At 41.0% G+C, this 22147-nt stretch overlaps 1 protein-coding gene across 1 annotated transcript; it reads left to right on the top strand.

Annotated features, from left to right (window-relative positions):
• The first annotated feature begins 192 nt into the window (after positions 1–192).
• On the top strand, positions 193–22026 carry apba1a (amyloid beta (A4) precursor protein-binding, family A, member 1a). The gene is made up of 14 exons (XM_033972567.2): positions 193–286; positions 1126–1589; positions 5039–5698; positions 10780–10875; positions 11577–11616; positions 13092–13237; positions 14607–14639; positions 14728–14811; positions 14924–15094; positions 16136–16315; positions 16393–16605; positions 17491–17610; positions 18041–18181; positions 19693–22026. Exons 1-14 carry the CDS (start codon positions 193–195, stop codon positions 19762–19764), a joined length of 2514 nt encoding a protein of 837 aa, XP_033828458.1. The 3' UTR covers positions 19765–22026.
• Positions 22027–22147: the final 121 nt, after the last annotated feature.

The following is a 22147-nucleotide window of genomic DNA, read 5'->3' as shown; positions in this document are numbered from 1 at the left end:
TCAGTCTTCTACTGTTTATTTGAATGCGCTCATGACCAGAGCCGCTGTGTAAATGTTTCCATATTTGACTCGTCCTGATCTAAACACGTGCTTCCCCGCGCGGAGCAGAGGGATGTAGACCACAGCCCTGACAGTGTCTCTGCTCGAGGGACAGTCTTTAGATGTGACGAAGAGGAACTGGCACGCGCGCGCATGCTCGTAGCAGCTGAAGGAAGATGGAAGACTGCGCGAGGAGCCGGAGCGCAGCACATCCCGCACATCCCGCAGCGGCCCGGGCCCGGAGCTGGTGAGTCTGAGGGAGAAAAGGCGGTGAGAGGCAGAGTGGGCCGGGGACAGAGGGGGGGGCAGGTCTGTAGTCTGATGCCCTGTCGTAGCTCCGTGTTCTCGGTGTGATGAAGTGAGGAGCGGGTGATGTTGCGGAGACAGACCGTGTCTGCTCCTGGAGACGAGGCCCTTTGTGCTGCACGCGCGGGAATCTGCCTCCGTGCGCATCAATCTGGATGCAGCACAGGCTCGAGACACTTTTTATAAAACCAAAGATCAACGACACTGATGCGGTTTGTTCAGCCAGAGAGCAGCGCACTGGAGCTGAGCACATCTAAATACAGGCCCATGTAGGCGGACCATCGGATATTAACATGCTATTATGCTGTTTCTACAGGCTAATTAGTAATTAGCCCATAATCTATACTAGGCTGGGCCTACATGTACATTTTAGCCTATACAAATATCAGTGTTTGCATAGACTCAGGTCACAGAGAAGCACGTTTATTTCATTTTAGTGGATAGAGTTTAAACAAAGAAGATCAGGAAAAATAACTGTGGTCACAGCTGATGAATAAGACTAAGTCTAAATACAGAGCCTCAGTCCTGTCCAGACCAGACCTAAAGGTGGTGACTCTGTCTGAAAAGAAAGGCGATCCAAGAACCCTCCATTCATCAAACAAACAAACAAAAACAGAATCCCTCATTAGCTGGTCACCTTTGTGGAGGCTTCTGCCTCTGACCCATATTAACCTTTAAGCCACAGTTTGTGCATTATTTATTCGACCTTTTGTTTGCTGTTTGTTTTCATTATGAACATCTTTAGGGATCCATGTTAATGAAGGACTTGCTTCATTTCAGATGCGCTCCTGCAGGTGTCTCAGGACCCAGTCACTGCTCGGGACACTCAGAGCATCATGGAGGAGAAGGAGGCACCCGCTTCTCATGACACCCAAAGGACCCGCACACACAGACGCACAGAGGCTCCACAGGACATGGAGGAGGAGCCCAGACCCCCTGCCCGAGTGGGGACCACCCGCTACCGTCGTCAGGGAGACACAGAGGCCCGGCTGAGGGCTCAGCAGCACAGACAGCAGAGGAGGCAGCAGAGAGAGGCCCAGCAAGAGCAGAGGAGCCAGGAAGACGAGCGAGAACGCGATGACTCGGCCCTAGCGCGCTCTGCTAGCACCGAGAGCGGCTTCCACACACACACAGACCGAGCCGAGGGCGACGACAGCCTGATACAGAGCACAGAGCCTGAAGACGAGACCCCCAGAGCCTCTGCGTCTGCCCTGCCCGAAGACCCCACTGCAGTGTACTCCAAGGTACAACTTTACCACACAGCAGTATTTCCCAAACTGGGAATCATTATCATTTAAAGGTCCTATATTATGCAAAACAGACTCTTGTGAACTTTAAGACATGTTATAATGTTACATCCTCAAAAACAGACCTGGAGTGTTTTGTTTTCATCCACATGTATTTGTAGTCTGTCTACATCTCCAAAGCTCAAAATGTTCTGTTCCACCTTGTGATGTCATGAAGTGGTAGTTTTCAATTTAACAGCTCCTTTTACCTTTAGTTCAATAGACAAAGGTAATTCCAGGACTAAAATTATCCAAGTGATTCTAGGTGAAGGTGTAGAGTTTAAAAACACAGTGGAGCATTTCTTGTATTACCACATGACATCACAAGGTGGAACAGAGTGTTTTCGGTTTGAGAAAAAAAACTCAGCCTAAATATGCAGGGTTTCTGTTAAACATGTGAATGAAACAAAACACAACTCCAGGTCTGTTTGTGATGAGAAAACAACATTATAATAGCTCAGAAAATAGTCATATGGGCCCATTTAACTTATTTTCTAAATAATATTTTTCTTTCTCCAAATTTGAACTCACCTGTGCACAAATATTTATTCTATTAATTACATATAGTTTAAGAATGAAGTGTTTTTTAATTCAAACAGAAAACTCTGAAATGTCCTGCAGTGCGATTGTAAGACGTTTATTTAAAACCTTCTAGAGTGAGTCTCTTGTGTCAGAGTCAGTTCATAAAGGTGTTGGCACAAACAGAAGCATATTTACATTATTTAACTACATTTATCTTTACTTGAAATCTATAAAACATGAACAGTTTCATGCTGTAATCCAAAGGGTGTTCTGTGGTGTGACATGAAAACACATACCGTATTTTCCGCACTATAAGGCGCATCGCAATATAAGGCGCACCTTCAATGAATGGCCTATTTTAAAACAAATTTCATATATAGGGCGCACCGCATTATAAGGCGCATAGAATATAAACTACTGTAGTAGCTGGGGTTGTGTTACGCATCCACGAGATGGAGCTGCGCTGAAGGGAATGTCAACAAAACAGTCAGATAAGTCAGTCAAACTCACAAAACAAGTTAATGAATTCACAATATAGTAACTCTCGAAATAGTGCAACGTAATAACAATAACTCAACGTTGTTCAAACATTAATGTCCATATTCACAATATCTCCCAGCCTTGTTTAGTTGTAAACACGTGAAAGAAACACGTAAAGCCTCACTTTTTCAGTTTATTCCTCATTCACGAATCCGTCGAGTTCTTCCTCTTCAGTGTCTGAGTTGAACAGTTGGTTGAGCTCATTCAAAGTGCCCGATTCCGTCTCGTCAAAATCGCCATTATCCGTGTCACTGCTGTTGTCTGGCAGTTGAGTGACAATTCCTGCCTTCGTGAAACTCGGACCACAGTTGAGACTGATATATCAGCCCAGGCATCCGCGATCCATTAGCAGATTGTGGCTATGTCGCCCGGCGCTGTCTCCCCGTTATCCCTATAGCGTCGGATCCTATCGTCGCAGATAGAGCGGGTTGCGGACTTTCCAGCAGCGTAACTCCGCGCCCAGTCGTGCTCTCATGTAAATTCAAACGGCGTCTCAAAGCGGAGACATGGGGATATCTAAATATTTTACCGTCATTACGGTAATCTGCCTCTGTTGTCCTGAAGGTGACGAATGAGAGCGCGGGGCTGCGGGGATTTTCCCAGTCATTTATTCGACGCGTAAAAGAAAAAATACAGATGGATGTGTAAAATAGAAGTAGTTGTGTGGAAAAAATGCAGCAAATGCTGATACTTCGTTTTAACATGATTTTGATGGCTAAAAAAGAGTAAAAGTCTAGGTCTAGGTGAGCTATACTGGCCCATAGTGTGCTCGGTCCTTAAAGGGTTATTACCGCTATTACTTCAGCGACGCGTCCTGACTACGGGTGTCATAATTGACCAATATTGATCCATATATAAGGCGCATCGGATTATAAGGCGCACTGTGGGTTTTTGAGAAAATTAAAGGCTTTTAGGTGCGCCTTATAGTGCGGAAAATACGGTATTCAAAAAGACAGGAGCTCGTCTGACTTTTATGCACCAGAGGGCGCTCTGGGGTTAAGGGTCTAAGATACAGGTCAAAATGAATCATTTACAATAATTATGTGCAAATGGAGTCGAGCCAGAGGCAAAGGTGGTCCCTTTTATATATCATAAATATGACACAACAGAAACATTTGAGAAAATACCATTCTAATAGTTACAATGTTCGTCTTTAGAACAGTTACATAATTAATGAAATAGAGTTAGAGACAAGTCATTTATTACAATTTTTTATATTGTAAGTGTAGTGAGTGTCCAGCAGGGGGCAGGAGAGGTCACACCACAGGGCAGGTGAAATGGCTCCTGACATAGAGCTGATTTGTTTTTGAAAGTCATTTTAGTATTTTGGTCCAAAGGCGAGTCACACCGCAGGACAGAACAAAGGTGTTACTCTCCCAATGTCAAGGTTCCAGTTATGAAGAGTTCAGAAGTAAACACAGATCTCTTAGTTTAATATTAGCAATGATAATAATGTAAAGTGGATTTTATCAAGAAAGGATAGAGTTATATTTTGGTACCAGTAAAATACATTTGTTTTTTGAAAATATTACTATACTCAGAGTAAACTGCAAGCCTCTGATGAGTCTTTCAAATCTCACATATCTGTTTTTGCAAATGAATTCTTCATGTTTTCAGCGGGTTTGGAGTTCTGAAGTATTGCTGCTGCTCAGGTCCTGACTATAAGGGGTCCTGAGGAACTACGAGCACACACATTCTGTGTTCAGGTCTCTGCACTGGCTCCTGTGGCTCAGAGAACAGACTGCTCTGCTTGTGACAAGTCTCTCTATGGCCTCGCACCAAAGTACATCTCGCACATGTTAGTGCCATATGAACCATCTCACACTCTGAGGACTTCAGGGACCGGCCTCCTGCTGGTGTCCTGGTCCAGGTTTAGTCCTTGTCTGAGGGTGCAACCTGGGCTCAACCTGGACTAAACCTGGACTAAATCAGGACCAAACCAGGATTAAACAGGGCTAAACCAGGACTAAACCAGGGCTAAAACTGGTGAACCAGTGTTTGAGTTTTATGCAGTTAAAATTTGGAACATTCTTCCTGAAGATGTGAGACAGGCCTCTACTTTGACAATGTTTAAATCCAGGCTCCAGACGATTCTGTTTAGCTGTAGACATGACTGAAAGATTTTTTTTATTTTGCACTATTCTCCTGTTAGTTTTCGATTGATTATGTATGTTTTGATTTGTTGTATTGTGAGTTTAAGGTCTTTGTTATTCTATAAAGCACTTTGAATTACTTCGTGTACCAATTGTTCTATACAAATATAGTACAATTGGTGCTATATTTGTATAGCACAAGTTTTTGTCTTGTGAATAAGCAGCTGTTCTCTGTGTCCCGCTGTGATTTAGGTTCTGGGCTGTTCTGACTCTGAGGAGCTGAGGGACGAGACATACTGCGAGCCTTATGACCTCTACCCCTCGTCTGAGCACGTTTACGAGGAGATTTGCGAGGCTGCGGGTTTTTCCAATGACCTTCCCCCGACACGATCCAACTTCAGGCTTTTGGAGACCCAGTCCGACAGCGGGGACTACCAGCACGGCGTGGGCTCCCGACTGCACCACTACGATGAGCGATCGGACGGTGAATCAGACAGTCCCGAGAAGGAGGCGGAGTTTGCCCCTTACCCCCGAGCGGACAGCGGCGACCTGGAGGAGGAGGGAGATAGCATAACTGTAGAACTCCGCATCAGTCTGAGCTCGCAAAGTTTAAATTGTGCCAAAGAACTGCCCAGCAACGAGGAGAATGTCGAGAGCACAGAAATACCCCCAGACCAGGGTCCAGTCCCGGCTGAAGTCCACAGTGTGACCCCAGTGATGCGTAGTTTACAAGAGAGAAAAGACGCTATATCTCTGGCTATAAAAGACATAAGGGAGGCTATAGAGGAGGTGAAGACGCGCACAGTGAGGTCGCCGTACACTCCAGACGAGCCCAAAGAGCCGGTCTGGGTCATGAGGCAAGATCTGAGTCCCACTGCAGACTGTGAACTGCAGCAACCACCAGAGGGCGATGTGAGTACTCTGTCCCATCTGCTGTCTACAGAGGGGCATGTGGGTTTGAACCTGGGTCCTCAAAATCAACCAGGAACTTTAAATATCTGGTTAAAATATGAAATAAAATTAGATTTTTCAATTTTGAGATGAATTGAATGCTTAGAAAATAAATTGTACTTATTTGCAAATCAACCTTAATCTATATAATAATAAAAAACTAATTATATTATACAAACCACATTATAAATAGAAAGTCATGTAGGATTTAAATTGATATATCCATGTATTAATACTAGTAGTAAATAAGTATACTCCAAATAATACACAAGTTACTTAAGTAAGAGTATTGTTATTTTAAATTAATAGTAGTGATGGTCTGATATACCAAATATTAAAGGTCCCATGTTACTTGTTTTTCTGATCTATGTTATAATGTTGTTTCCTCATCACAAACAGACCTGGAGTTGTGTTTTGTTTCATTCACACATGTTTAACACACAAACCTACATGTGTTTAGGCTGAGTTCTTCTCTCAAACAGAAAACACTCTGTTCTACTTTGTGATGTCATGTGGTAATACAGGAAGTGCTCCACTGTGTTTTTAAACCCTATGCACCTTCACTAGAATCATTTCAATCTGGAAAGGCTCAGAGGGACATGAAAGAGAAGTATTAGTTGGCTTTATTGAATGAGTTGTCTTTAGCGCAGAGAACATTGCGATGAAGGCGTGCCAGTTAGATGTTGTTTAAGAGATGTCTTCCTCTCGGGGCCCGGATCCTAGTGGTGGTCGAGGTGAGTCTTAGGGGAGTGAAGGGACGATGAGATGGTGTGGAGCTGAGGGGATGCTGGGAAGGTGTTGGGCCACGGCATGAACTGAAAGAACAGAGTAACAGAATTGCAAATTCTACTGAACTAAAGGTAAAAGGAGCTGTTAACTTGAAAACTACCATTACGTGACATCACAAGGTGGAACAGAGCATTTTAAGCTTTGGAGATGTAGACAGACTAATAATAAAGTGTTATTCAAACATGTGTGAATGAAACAGAACACAACTCCAGGTCTGTTTTTGAGGAGATAACAACATTATAACATGACTTAAAACTCACAAGAGTCAACTTTGCGTAATATAGGACCTTTAAATAATACATAAAAACAGGCATTTTCAAAGGATCGACCACAGCAATGAGAAAAAGTAAATCATATCTGATGGAGAGATGCAAGAAAAACAAATGTTCAAATTGTTTCTTTTGGTCCAGGTAAGGTTCTTTAAGTAAATGTAATGTAAATGTTTTGATTGTTATTAGGTTTTACAATTTTAAAAAAACTTTCTGTAGTGAAGTAAGGATTTGAATAGGAAATAGTACAAGCACACTGTTGTTCTAGTGCGTTCCCCAACATGAAGACAAAACTAGACCCACGAGTCACGATAACACATTTTGAAGTGTGATCTATTGCTGAAGAAAATATAGACGATAAACGATAATATGGAAACCAAACCATAAAGCAAAATTATATCCCCAAAACATATTTAAAATCTACAAAATTGTTAAAAAATATGACTGGCAACAATAGACTGTATAAAGAAGTGGACTGAGTGTGACGTCACCCACAGCGTTCGGCTCCAGTCAAAAGCTCATTGATTTGTCCGTTATTAATGTTCATATCTTGATTTACAGACACAATAGTGACATAAAAACCCCAGGATCATGTAGAGCGGATTAATACAAATTAACCAAAATATTTCCCATTAGTGCAAAGATAAAGCCCCGTGGTAAATATTGACCCCCAAAAATGATTGTTCCATCTGTCATGTGTTGAACAAAGTCGATATAGTGATTATCATGACAGGCCTATTCAGAGCAGACAAGCAGCTAACAGAGAAAGATGAACATACTAAAAGGAGTGACACTGCCTCCGCTGGCTGATCTCTTATTCATGGCGTCGGTGAGGCAGAGAAAGGCAAGTCTCAAAGTGTTTAATAATTCAGAGAAGCTCCAGTGTCTGCAGCCTATTTCCACGTCATGTGACCTCTGCAGGAAAAGGCTACGAACGAATCCTCATGGCTTTGTTTACACACAGAACGAGCTACTGATTACTTTGGAAATAATGCCAATGTATTAGTAACAGCAACAGTTGTGGAAGAAGTAGAAGTTACTCGGAGTAGCCAAAGTTATTGAGTAAAAGTAAAAGTATCACATGAAAAAATCAACTTAAGTAAAAGTGCTAAAGTACCCGTTTAAAAATGTACTTTAAGAGTAAAAAGTAAAAGTGTTGTAAGTGTAAATAGTGATACTGATTTAAGTAGTTCCAGTGCAAATCAATTTCTTTATTTTTCTTCTGAATTTTGTGTATTTATTTTTGTTTATCCAAAGCTGAAGCAAGAACTCAAAAACTTTAGTCAGGATCTTACCACAAACATGGTAAAAATAACCCTTCAAATCATACGAAAAGTACTTTTTACTTTTCAGTCCTGTTCAAAAATGTAGTGGAGTAGAAAGTACAGACACCTGCTCTTAAATGTAGTGAAGTAAAAGTAAAAAGTATCCACTGTAAAATGTACTTAAGTTAAGTACAGATGCCTAAAAATTCTACTTGAGTACTTTACTACTTTTACTTCGTTACCTTCCACCACTGAAGAGGAAGGTAATGATATCCAAATCTCACATTATATTTTGCCTCAGTGAACTTCATTTGACTGGAGCCAAACAATATGGAGGATGTCACACTCACTTAGTTCACTTCTTTATTCAGTCTGTGGTTATTACATTAAAATAACAATGGGAACAATGAGGAATTAATCAAATGTGTTGTTGTTGTTCTTTAAGTGCGCTCAGTTTTCCTCAAATGTCTTCACTTAACCTTAATCTTGGTCAAACTGAGTAAAAAGCTTATATTTAGAAGACTTTTGAAATCTAAAATGATAACCAGGAACGTCCGTTAGTTAAAAAGTCCTATTATAATTGATTTCATGTTTATTTCTATAGCATATTTAAAACGACTTGAGCTGACCAAAGTGCTTCACATAAAAGTCAACAAAAAACAAATATACATATCATACAATACATAGGAAAAGAACAATAAAACACAAAGATATCCTGTGTAACTAGTATTAAATGCCAGGGAGAAGAGTTGGGTGTTCATGTTCAGTTGTATGTGTTATGTGGTGTTCAGTAGTTTCATAATAGTGCGAGTTGTTGCTTGATAGAAAACTAGAGGGGACTTTCCCAAAGTTACCTACTGCAACTGAAGCTCGTTCTGGCAGCCATGTTTGGATTGTAGGTTCCACTCCAGCATGTAGATACATAGAGATCTGCACGTATATTTGTGGTATTCTTTCAATATATAATACAACTTTTGTGTTGGTCCATCTTAAGTCCAAGTTTACTGGACCTGGGTGGGATAAAACATGTTCTGGTACCCAGCATTTATAAGATTTACTGCAAAATAGATGGATTTTTAATATTTATTTATATGGAAATCGGTTTGGGCTTGGTTTTTTTACTGTAAATCCTGATCTCTTCCAGTGTAATCAAAATATCCCTCCTTAATCAAATCCACGCAACATAAGTATAATGTTACTGATAACATCTGAAGTACCACACAGGAAAAAAAAAGTAGAAATTATTTTTCAAACAAATGAACAGCTCAAATAAAAAGTCCAGTTATAGACACATGTGTACTTATCAGCATTAGTCCTACGGTTTAATGGTGGCTGTTGCATTTGCCATAGCAACTGTTGCTAGGGGCCGCTCTAGTGTCTCTCGTCTCCGTGTCCGTAGCTCGTGACAGGGCAGGTGCTGGACACCTGTCACCTGAGCCGCTCACTGAGAACAGCTCAGAGCAGAGTGAGCAGGGTCAGAGCCAAACACAACATGGAAAACTTTTGGATGTACCAGGTGGAGAAGCTGGAGGAGGAAGAGGCTAAACAGGGTCGTCTGCCCCTAGACAACGATGTGGATGACAAGGTCTGGAGCTGGTTTGTGCTAATGTAGATGTAGAGGAGAGGGTCTGCAGCTACTCTATGCCATAGACTGTTTAAAGAAGTGGACTAAGTGAGTGTGACGTCACTTATAGTGTTCGGCTCCAGCTAAATAAAGCTCATCGAGGCTGCTAGTTATTGGGGTGAATTTGGAGCTGAGTTACATATTGGAAATTCCGACCGTGAGTATCATAGCAACCAAAGAGCCAATCCGGAGTGAGGCTGTTTGAAGGTAACGCCTCTTCCCGTTCGCACCACTGGTTTAGCAGGGAGCAGGCACTTAGGAACGTGATCAATCAAACTTGTTGCTAACATTAGTAGGAGCTCGGGGAAAGAAGGTGCCTGATTTGTCTGTTATTAATGTTCATCTCTTGATTTACAGATGCAAATGAGAAATAAAAACACTAGGATTATGTAGAGTGGGTTAATGCAAACATTTTAAGACCAAAATGATGAGCCTGACAGCAACAGTTACAGAGAGAGGGGGCACAGTTTTTCAATAGAAAGTGAATTGGATCCAGAGTTGATGAACCCAGACCTGCGCCCATGCTTATTTCCTAATTGGAACGTGGCAGCTAGCAGGTTAGCTTCATCCATTTATATATACAGTCTATGGTCTATGCTAATATAGATGTAGAGGTTTGGAGCTGGTTTGTGCTAATGCAGACGTGTGGTAGGAGCGGTGTCTGAGTGGTATCTGGTTTGTTCTAATTTTATACAATCTATTGGTATTTCTTTTTAGACTGATACAAATGACTGTTTAAAGCATTTCTTCTACTGAAGCTGAAGTTACTTTATATGAAATACAGCTCTACTGAAGCGACACCAGCTCTTATGGCTAACACAGAAACCTTTAGCGTGGTGACACAGTTTCAAACATTTGTATTCATAATAATGATAATAATGCCTTACACCGGTACTGCACTTCACAGTCTGGTTAAAGTTGTAACTGTTAACATTAATTACTTAGGTAAGTGTCTTGCCTAAGGACACAATGACAGAACTAGGTCCCCATGAACTAAATGAACTATCATCTCATTGTGTATTTTCTGAAGGCTGGGTCCATTAGATTAAAGTTTAAACACCTTTTTGATTCTTCTTGTGTTTGTGTTTTGTTCAGTCTCCTCGTTCTGGTTCCCCCTCGCCCTCTGGAGCTGAGGGCTCCAGCAGTCAGCTCCTGCCCGACGACAACCTGCAGACGCCCTCACCCAGAGAGGTCAGCGACTCTGGACTCACAGCCCTGCGCTCTTTAGTGGACTCTATAGAGACTCATTCACAGAGAGAATTGGACACACAGCTCACTACTTTTAGGTCATGTGACTCTGGCGTCTGATTGTAAAAAATCTAAAGGCCAAACTCAAAAAATTGATTTGTGTCATAAATAATGATCAGATTGGACTGGCACAAGTGTTTATGGACTAATAATAACCATACAAGTTTATGTCAAGCTTGATCTCACGTAAAAGCACTAGATTTTAATTTTTTTTTGTCTGAGATATGGAAATTATCGCTCTTGTAACAGCCCGAGCTAAGATAAGTGGCTAACGCTTGCAAATTTACACAGCAGTTTAGAGTGTTTTATTCATAATCAGGATCAACAGTGTGATAAACCAGCGCTTCTATCTGCGTCGTGTTGTGTCCTGTTAAAAACCTGTCGCCGTGTTGTTTTTGTTCCAACTTGTGCAATGCATTGTGGTCTGTATTGACCAGTCTGTAGACCACTGATGCCCATTACTTTTCAAGGTGCATTGTAGAAAATTTTGAGCACACAACTTTTTCACCAACTGGACATTCAGACACCACTAAAACTGGTGTGACCCTTAAATAGTGCCCCCTGTAGGAGTAGTGTGGACACAGCCTGTATCTTTGTACTGAGCCCAAACTGCTTTCCTCACATGTCCTGTGTGTGCTCCCCAGGCTGGCCGGAGCAGGGTGTCCTTCCCCACGTACGTCGAGGGTGAGTTCACTCATATTTAATTCAGCCGTTTGTGTCTCAGTGTCACATGACCATTGTCCAGTCTCCGGTTACGTCCACAACAGTGAGCTCACACAAACTTTAAACCTCATCACCGTAGGGCAGGTTGGATCAGGCTGAAACTACACCACCAAGCTATAAAAGAGAGTACATGTGTAATAACTTCACTTATTCATGGCTTAATAAAGCATGAACAAAGGCTTAATCAGGAAGTGTGCTGTAGTATGCTAGTTGTTGCTTAAGCTTTACTGTGATGGCAAAAGTCTGGTTTCTTAAAGTTGTGGAAAGCGCTTATAAACTCATCATGGTGAATAATCCAAATGCATAAGGAATATTTTGGACCACTGCAAACTGTTTAAAAGGAACTAGTTCTGTTTTTTACATTTTTACGTTCAAGGAAAAATCAGATACAGCCGTTTTTAACCCTCTTTATGCTGTAGTCAGGCTCATAAAGGTCTGAGGTTTAAATTTTGAACCACATTTAACACTGTGGCAAATGAAAGACCAAATGTGCGAATGTTTGTGAGCGTTGGTCAAAATTCACTTATTTAGCAGGCTCTGTGCACATTAGCACGCTAGCTAGCTCACGGTGTCCCAAAGTTATAGTAATTTTTATTAAAATCTATTAATCCAACTGTCTAATCTATCTATCTAAGATAAAATAAGCAACCCATTTATTTTATAGGCCTATGTAGAATACTTCAGTTTGTGTTGTTTTAATATGTATTATGTCTCAAAATTAGCATTAGCATTGAGACACCGACATGTCTCTTTCTAAAGACAGATGTGTCTCTGGTGAAGTATTGATTTTATTTGTTTAGTGTTTAACATGTTGTCAGTGACATCCACACACAGCTCTCTGTCCACTGCATCATCTTGAAATGTTTATTCATTTTAGTGTGACTCCGCAAAAACCTCACAGAGATAAACCTGGACAGGAAGTAGTGAGGCTAACAGTGAGGTTAAGGGCTCTGTTGTGCACAGAGCCAATTGAAACTAGTATTGTGCAGTTTATGTCCCTCAATCTTCCAGGTCTCATCCATAGTAAAAACCAAAAATGTAAAATCTGTTAAATGGATAAAAAGTTGTAGGAGTAAAGATGTTTTTGCGCTACTTATCCAAGCCGCCTCTTCAGTTCTGGTCAGATTGCTGGTGGACACACTGCCTTATATCTTTCTGAAGGAACTAACTACACTGAAATTGAAAGCAGCTATTGTTTACAGTTTCTGTTAGTAGGCTGGGTCTATTGAGCTACATTAAGTCTGCACTGTGCACTGGAATGGGGTCCTTAGACATCATTTATCCCCATCTATACCTGCAGCTTGGAGAGCAGCTAAACATCTTCACTCCTACAACTTTTAGTCCAGTTGACAAATTTTCCCTTTGACTTTCACTATTGTGCAGTTACATTTTTAAATTTAATTTAATTCTAAGTGCTTTGCATGTGTCGTTTCCAGTCCCAGGCCCTTGTGACCCTGAGGACCTGATCGATGGCATCATTTTTGCTGCAAACTACCTGGGCTCCACTCAGCTGCTGTCAGACAAAACCCCATCCAAGAACGTGAGGATGATGCAGGCGCAGGAGGCCGTCAGCCGGATCAAGGTAAGTCCAGTTTTTGTTTCATCTTCTTAACTCGTCTGCATCCCTGCCATTTTAAACTTACACTGCGTAACATGTCTTATGAGGAGTAATCTACCTGCTTGTATCCTTGAAGATAATTTTGGCATTCTTCACACTTGTCCCTGTTAAGTCCTAGTTTGAGGCCAGTTTAGTCTGGATCGTAGACCTGGTCTGGTCCTGGTCTAGTCCTGGTCTAGTCCTGGTCTAGTCCTGGTTTGGTCCTGGTCTAGTCCTGGTCTAGTCCTGGTTTAGTCCTGGTCTACTCCTGGTCTAGTCCTCATTTGACCCTGTTCTAGCCCTTGTCTGGTCCTTTTGTAGTCGTGGTTTAGTCCTGGTCTAGTCCTCGTCGAGTTCTGGTTTGATCCTGTTCTAGTCCTGGTTTGGTCCTGTTCTAGTCCTGGTCTAGTCCTGGTTTTCTCCTGCTTTGATCCTGGTCTAGTCCCAGTTTGGCTCTGTTCTAGCCCTGGTCTCACCCTGGTTTGGTCCTGTTCTAGTCCTGGTTTCGTCCTATTCTAGTCCTGGTCTAGTCCTGGTTTGGTCCTGGTCTTGTCCTGGTTTGGTCCTGGTCTTGTCCTGGTCTAGTCCTGGGTTGTTCCTGGTCTAGTCCTGGTTTGGTCCTGTTCCGGTCCTGATCTAGTCCTGGTTTGGTCCTGTTCCAGTCCTGATCTAGACCTGGTTTGATCCTGTTCTAGTCCTGGTTTGGTCTTGTTCTAGTCCTGGTCTAGTATAGAATTAGTTCTGAAATGTGTCCCGATTTAATCCCAATTTGGTGCATTCACACTTGCACAATCACCACATCAAAATAAGGACTAAACTCGGACTAACACTGGAACTAAACCAGGACTAGACCAGAACTAAACCAGAACTAGAACAGATTTAAACCAAATATAGATTAGGACTCAAAACTGGGCTTGGGCTAAAACCAAACCAGGACAAGGGAATGCGCTCTTAATACCTTTCCGGGAATGTTCCATATTACAGCAAAGTATCTATCATTTATTTTAGTCTGGGTGTTGTTTGGATGTTTTGGATGTTGTCTTGAAAAGCGTTCTCACCAAGAGCGGGGTCGCCTTTCTCTACAGACCTGTAACTCGGCCCGGCTGCACCACCTGCTTGTCTCCATGGAGATAGACACGTTTAATGCCACACTGAATATTTTAGGCAAAGCAATAACCTCTCCATGGAGACAAGCCAGTTGAGTACCCTCCCCCAGCAAAATAGCACACTGTATCTTTAAATTTGTCTTTTATGATCTCAGTATAAAGCACAATGTTGAGATGTTTGTGCGTGAGGTTCAGAGGTTTGTCCTTGGGTCTCATTCTAACCTCAGGGATCTGTCCTTATTTTACAGGCCGCCCAGAAACAAGCGCAGAACAAGAAGAAGGTACTACTCTTTCTCCTGTTTTATATATTTAAACAGTTTGGAAAGTTTTGAAAGTTATGTGTGTGTGTGTGTCTGTGTGTGTGTGCAGACTCCTGAAGAAGAGGCTCACATGACGGAGGTCGACCTGTTCATCTCCACTCAGAGAATCAAAGTTCTTAACGCTGACTCACAGGTAGAAACTCAAACATCAAGGAACCACTCACTATTTAATCTGATCTAATGAATGATCTTTCTGGACTTTAAATATAATGAGATGTAAAGGAGACATATCCCTGTTGGTCCAGGACACCATGATGGACCACCCCCTGAGGACCATCTCGTACATCGCTGACATTGGGAACATAGTGGTCCTGATGGCTCGTCGGAGGATGCCTCAGTCTGAATCCGAGGAGAACGCTGAGGAGGACAGCAAACGCCAGTACAAGATGATCTGCCATGTTTTTGAATCAGAAGATGTGAGTTAAACACAACAAAGAGTGAATGTTTCAGTATTATTTTATTGTCCTGAAACAAGGACAGGGTTGATAAGGTTCAAGTGAATGGACTGAAGGCCACCAAACTGCACTAATAGTATACTGCAGTTTCTTATTCATTCTAAATGTATTCTTGACTTATTTTTTGTATTTGAAATGACAGTATATGTATATGTTGATATTTTCCCTCTCTTGGGTGAAAAAGAACATGTCCACAAATGCAGTCTGACCTCACAGAGTAAAGATCTCTGTTTCATGCACTACTCAGTATTTTTTGAGTAGCGTTTCCATTTCTGGGTTGGTGACCTCAGAGTGCTCCAGTTCCATGTCCTACTCCAAACATGTGGTTCAGGTTGGCACAGAATGGCATTAGATCACACAGGTAGTAGAGGTGTTTGTGTGTCAGGGGAGTTAATTTTGACGTTCCTATTTTGGTTTATAATCAGTTTTTAATTCAGAAAGTTTGTATTGATATGCTTTGATTCAGATTCAGATTAAATTTGCTGCTAAACTGCCAAAATAAAAATAAAAACATTTTTAAAATAGTCTTCTTCTTTAGTCCTGCCAAATACTTTGAAATCCTGAAGAGTTTTAAAAATGTACTAGACCTTTTTATTTTGAAGAGATTCATTTCAAGCATAAAACATTTTCCGTACAGCCCCTAACTATCAGCTAACCATAGACGTATATATAATGGACATAGCTATTCCACTAGCTGCCACGTTCCAAGTTTGAAGTGAGCATGGTCGCTCCAATTCAATTTACATTAGAAAACTGTGGCCCCTCTCTCTGTAACTGCTGTTGTCAGACTTGTCATTTGGTCTTAAAATGTTTGTATTAATCCACTCTACATGATCCGAGGTCGCATACGTTAGCAACAGGATTGATTGGCTTTGGTTGCTATGATACTCGTGGTCAGAATTCCTAATCTGAAACTTGACTGGAGACGATATTTCCGTTTAGATCTTTTATGTGTCATGCATACAAAATAAATGTGTTTTATTTTAACACTTCTCTCTACAGGCCCAGCTCATCGCCCAGTCCATTGGCCAGGCCTTCAGTGTGGCCTATCAGGAGTTCTTAAGAGCCAACGGCATCAACCCTGAGGATCTGAGCCAGAAAGAATACAGTGACCTGCTCAACACTCAAGACATGTACAACGATGACCTTGTCCACTTCTCCAAGTCTGAGAACTGCAAAGATGTACGCCCCCTCTCTTGTAATACTCCGCCTGTCATGATCGCACAAATATAATGATGTGAGTTTTTTCTGTGTTCCAGGTGATAGTTGAGAAAGCCAAAGGGGAGATTCTTGGTGTGGTGATAGTCGAGAGTGGTTGGGGGTCCATCCTGCCCACCGTCATAGTGGCGAACATGATGCACGCGGGACCCGCTGAGAGGTCAGGACGCCTCAACATTGGAGACCAGATCATGTCCATCAATGGGACCAGTCTGGTGGGTCTGCCCCTGTCCACCTGCCAGAGCATCATCAAGGTAACACACAGAAACACTGTGAAAGGGACAGGTGTGAACGATTCACTCATTTCTACTTAAATTGGTGAAATAATACATGTTGTACTTATAAATTACAGAGTTACACTGATTTGGAACACAACGGCTAGCACATTAGCTTTGTCCATTTACATATACATTATAGAAGAACATTTATTTATACAGTATAGAAGAATTATATCCAAAAGTTCAGCACAATTTACACAAGAAACACATTTTTCTGACACTTTAAACAACATTTTCAACAAAATAAAGGTGTTTTTTAATGTTTTTATTTGTCAAATATTAATCTCTGTGGCATTAGAGGAGTTTTGGCTCAGTGTACCTCATGGTTGCTAGGTAACAGTTATGGAACCAGGAAGTAAAATTTGAAAAAATGGCCAAACTGGGATTTTTTTTTGTTTTTACATTTTTTTTTTTTTTGCAAAATCTTAAATGTAAATGATCTTAAGTGTGTATTAACCTTTAATCTTTGGGCTAATGCTCTTTACTTACCTAGGTTTTATGCATTTTATCATTGCTCATGTTTTTTCTATTTTTATACATTTTATATGTTGCATGATATTGCCAAAGCACGTTCCTTATTTATGAATTCTGCTCACTGACAGCAGCTGTAAAACTTTTTCTAATTCACATCTCATGGTGGTTGAACAGAAATAGCAGAATGGAATAACACAGGATATATGGATTTTCCAACAACCCAGAATCAAAATCTAGATCCACTGGAGACTCGTGTGTGTTAAACAGGTCTCAGTGAATCAGCCGCTCTCATTTTAGCTTCAGCAGTGAACACCCCTCAGAGCTTTATGCAGTATATAATGTGGCTATAGTTTAAGCACTGGACTTGTCTTGTCTTTTTGTGCCCAGGGCCTGAAGAACCAGTCACGGGTGAAGCTGAACATCGTGCGCTGTCCTCCTGTCACCACCGTCCTGATCCGACGCCCAGACCTGCGCTACCAGCTGGGCTTCAGTGTGCAGAACGGCATTGTGAGTCCCATGGCCCCATAGCCCCATAGCCCCACTTTACAATGTTGTGCAGAATCTGGTGATCGTAAAAACACACGCATGAAGAAGGAGACAGTGAGACAGGCCAATGCACAATTAATCTATTAATGACCACATGCAGGGTTTTGCTCTGTAGAACACAAGAAATATAGATTACACATACCACATAGATACGGGTCAGCAGAAGATATGCACAACAATTATACAACTGATAGGAATGATACGGAGAGTTAATTTGCACAAACAGATAAAAGCCATTGTAGTTTACTCTTAATAATGCTAATAGGTAGGATAGCAGCCATTAGGGGCCTTGACCTGCACGACTAAGGGATTACACAGACAAGTCCATGTAGTATTCATCAGGATAGGCCTACTAACCCCGGTAACTGACCACATGAGTCTCTGCCCACAGATCTGCAGTCTTATGCGAGGAGGCATCGCTGAGCGGGGAGGGGTGCGAGTCGGTCATCGCATCATTGAGATCAACAGTCAAAGTGTGGTGGCTACTACGCATGAGAAAATAGTGCACGTCCTTTCAAACGCTGTCGGGGAGGTGAGTCCTGAGCATTTTGTCTTTAATCTTTCTACTATTTTTCCTTCTGTTTATAATGAATTTATTATTTAAAGAATATGTTGCGTTTTTGGACACTTAAATTACACTTTAAATAGCATTTTTCATTCACTTTAGTCCTATTGATAGCAAAGTACACAACCATTTTTTCTTTATTTTTGCTACTTTCTACATTTTATATACACACAAAAGACATCAAATATATAAAGTAAGATATATGGAATTTTGTAGTAAAGAAAACAAGTTTAAAAATTACTTACCTTTTATATTTACTACATAATTCCGTGTATCTTACCTCATATATTTGATGTCTTTTGTGTGTATATAAAATGTAGTATACCTCTTTAGCCACATCTGCCCCGAGACAGATGTAAACCCCTCTGACCTCCACAAATCACACACACATCACATTCATGTATGAGAACGTGGGTCAAGTGAAGCCTGAGGACAACAAAAGTCTCCACTACACTCATTCATTCATCAGAGTCATGCAAAAGATGTGAACACTTCCAACTCGATGTGTGATTCTTGATACTGATTTCAATATCACCATGATAATTGAAACTCCTATAGATCCAGCTCATTGCAAACCCATTGAGGAAAGGTTGGTTTGAATCCCAACAAAGTTAATCTTTTGATAGCTACTGGTCAAATAAAGTATTTCAAAACTTCAATACATCATCGAGTATGTTATAAACACACTGTCTCAGTTGGTTGAGCATTTGTCCACTGATCCAAAGGTTGGCAGTTTGAATCCCACTCTCAATATAAACTTCACCGGTTGGTCATATCAATTACAGATGAACGTTGCCGTTGTGTCCTTGGGCAAGACACATACCCCACCTCACCCCCACTGTCTTTGCACACTAGTGTATGAATGTGTGTGTGAATGGGTGAGTGAATCCTTAATGGAAAATGCTTTGAGTGTCATGATGGTGGAAAGGTGCTATATAAAAATGTCACTATATTGATTTTTTTTACAGACCTACTGTTTATTCTTTTTATAGACTATATATAAATGAACATAACTAACCTGCTATCCGTCGCGTTTCAAATGGGAAGTGAGCATGGGTGCGCTTTCGACTCCATCGACTCTGGCTCCAATTCACTTTACATTGAAAAACTGTCTCCCCTCTCTCTGTAACTGCTGCAGTGACCCTCATCACTTTAGAACCATGTAGAGCGAGTTTATATTAACCTTAATCCTGGTATTTTTATTTAGCTATTATGTCCATAAATCAACATATGAACATTAATAACAGACAAATCAGCTGCCTTTCCCCGACGTTGTTCCCACTAGCTTCGCTCCAGATTGGCTCTTTGGTTGCTATGATACTCATAGTACTCCAAATTCACCCCTATAACTGCTAGCCTGGATTAGCTTCATTTGACTGGAGCCGGACGCTATATGTGACGTCACACTCACTCAGTCTTCTTTATACAGTCTATGATTCTCTTCAAATTCTGAGTTCTTAATAGTTTTTCTTCCACAGATCCACATGAAGACCATGCCTGCAGCCATGTACCGGCTCCTCACAGCTCAGGAGCAACCCATTTACATCTGAGCGCTGGTCCTGTCTGCAGAGTCTCAAACTTCATTCACCCGGACCCCTCTAGGGACTGTGTGTGTGGACCTGCCCCAATCTGCCCCAAAACACTGCAGACCTCTCCCACCCCAGGCCTGTGCAATCTAACACAGAGGCCTAACAAAACACACCCTCACCCGACTTCACTTGTAGCAACTCACCCTCCAATACAGAAGAGTGTAGCGTAATTCAAACAAGACTTTGAGTTTGACCAAAGCGTGGACCGTCTGAGCATATCTGCGTGGTTTCGATGTAAAGGGTAGGGTAGAGGAGGTTTGGCCATCTTTGAGTTTGTGTTAGTCCCAAAAGTTATTTAGTTAAAGGCACTGTACCTGATTTTTAGTATTTCAAAAATGTGAAAACTGGAGTAGTTCATTTTAAAAGATTTGCAGCGGTCCAAAGTTATTCCTTAAGCATTCCGAGCATCCTAATTATTCACTTTGATGAGTTTATAAGCACTTTTCAGAGTAATTAAAGTTTTTTTTTCACTTTGTTAATATTTGAAGTAATATAAAATACTATCTCTACCTTGTCACCATGTTGTTGTCACAGTCCAAACTCACTACATATAACTGATAAGAATCAAGTACGCAGCCCAATAGAAAGTTTTTGTATTGTTGTTTTTTGTTTAAGTGTCCTAGCGTGAAATTGGGGTGAAGAGTGGGAGAGACATTCAGCGCATTTATATAACAGTGCAAGTAGAAACTATATAAAAGGGAATTGGAGAAGAGGGGACTGAACATGTCACACTCATCTCTTGTGATCAGAAACAGCATGGTTTAGTTTTAGATTAGATTTAGATTTAAATATGAACTTTAAGTATTTAGAGCTGCAACTATGACTTAGTTTTGGCATTATTCAATCAAAATGTCAAAATAGAATAAAACTAGGGATCTAATACTTATCATGATATTGGTGCTGATACTAAAAGAATTACTGGATTAGAAATCGGCTTCCAAATATCAATGTAACAAGACTTTTTACTGGTCATAGTTGGACCAGAAAGTCTCATAATGTTTGCATTTTTATTTATTTTATTTATTTAGCTGTTACTTTTCAGCTCTATAACACATTTAGATCAGTTTGGTCTTATTTATTTGTGTTTAAAGGAAATAAATGCTGTTTTTTGCCACATTTAAACTTTTATTTGGTTAAAAAAGTGTGGCTGGTTCAGTAATCAAAGAACATATAGCAATCTAGCTGAATAGTTTGCCTTTATTTCATATTTTTGTTTGATAAAGAATATAGAATAAGACACTTTATACAATAGAATGCGAAAGATGGTCACCAAAACCTCCCAGGCGGCTTAAAAACATGGTAACCTCCATATAAAACGCATAAGGATTTAATAAAACTCATATGGGCACATGGGGACGTTAATACAAACAGAGAATTACACACATTACACATCAGGTTTAACAGGAAATACTGTTATTTTAAATTGCTTTTAAACTGACAGTGAGAAAGCTCTATACAGGAGGAGGGCTGTCCCATATTTTAAATCCTCTCTTGTACCGTTTACTACTGAAATAATCATTAGTTGCAGTCGTGTTGTATTTGAGAAAGACATTTTTTTGAATACCCGTAGGACAGATAGTACTCTAAAAGGAGGAGTGTGAGTATGGACTAAGTAAACAATGATAAGCCCTTATACTAAAATGAATTCAACTATTTATATATTGTAAATAGAAGATTTTGAAGTCTTACTGACATTGGCGCACAACATGGTGACATGGTGGACCTCTACTCCTCTCTGAGCCTAGATCCAGGAGTCTGTCTGTTTTGTCCTTTGGGCCGGTGGTGTGATCCCGTCTAAAGCCCACAGAGGGCGCTGCTGCTGCTGTACTTCTGTGTGTACATGTGTTTTTGTGTTTGAACGTGCTGCACCTATATTCACACGCACTAGGAACACTGTGTAGTATAGAAATGTAAAACTATATTCTTCTACTGTCCAGAGCTGCATCCACCTGCCTGTGAACTCTGAGTCCTGTAACCGGTATCTTTGGCTGCTATAGTAGAGAATACTTGACATTTAAACACTAAATATAATGCTGCCTGTCCTGACAATTACGCAATGTGAACAGGGTCTGAATGTAAAAGACGCTGGGATCACGGGAGGATCAGTGCCCTGTCCAAGCCTAAAGCAACGAGAGGAGAGCCTTCTGAATGTAAACTTATGTTGATGTGAAAACCAAACCCACGTTTGCAGTATTTACCACAATAAATGTTTTGCAGACACATTTAAAGTTATTCTGTGTTTTTGTTAAGGGGCGGGGCTATCGGTGTTGGTGTTTTTCTGAAGAGGCGGGGAAGCTATGTTTGTGTTTTTGTGAAGGGGGTGGGGCTGTCTGTGTTTTTGTGA

The sequence above is a fragment of the Periophthalmus magnuspinnatus genome, chromosome 9, assembly GCF_009829125.3.
Source record: "Periophthalmus magnuspinnatus isolate fPerMag1 chromosome 9, fPerMag1.2.pri, whole genome shotgun sequence".
NCBI classification, from domain to species: Eukaryota; Metazoa; Chordata; class Actinopteri; order Gobiiformes; family Gobiidae; genus Periophthalmus; species Periophthalmus magnuspinnatus.
This window is presented reverse-complemented; position numbering and strand designations above follow the sequence as displayed.

Excerpts from the sequence above, each read along its gene's own strand:
- apba1a (XM_033972567.2), top strand. The coding sequence starts at position 193 with ATGCTCGTAGCAGCTGAAGGAAGATGGAAGACTGCGCGAGGAGCCGGA. Across the intron at positions 13,238-14,606 it reads AGGCCGTCAGCCGGATCAAG|GCCGCCCAGAAACAAGCGCA; the intron begins GTAAGTCCAGTT and ends CTTATTTTACAG. Across the intron at positions 14,640-14,727 it reads AAGCGCAGAACAAGAAGAAG|ACTCCTGAAGAAGAGGCTCA; the intron begins GTACTACTCTTT and ends GTGTGTGTGCAG.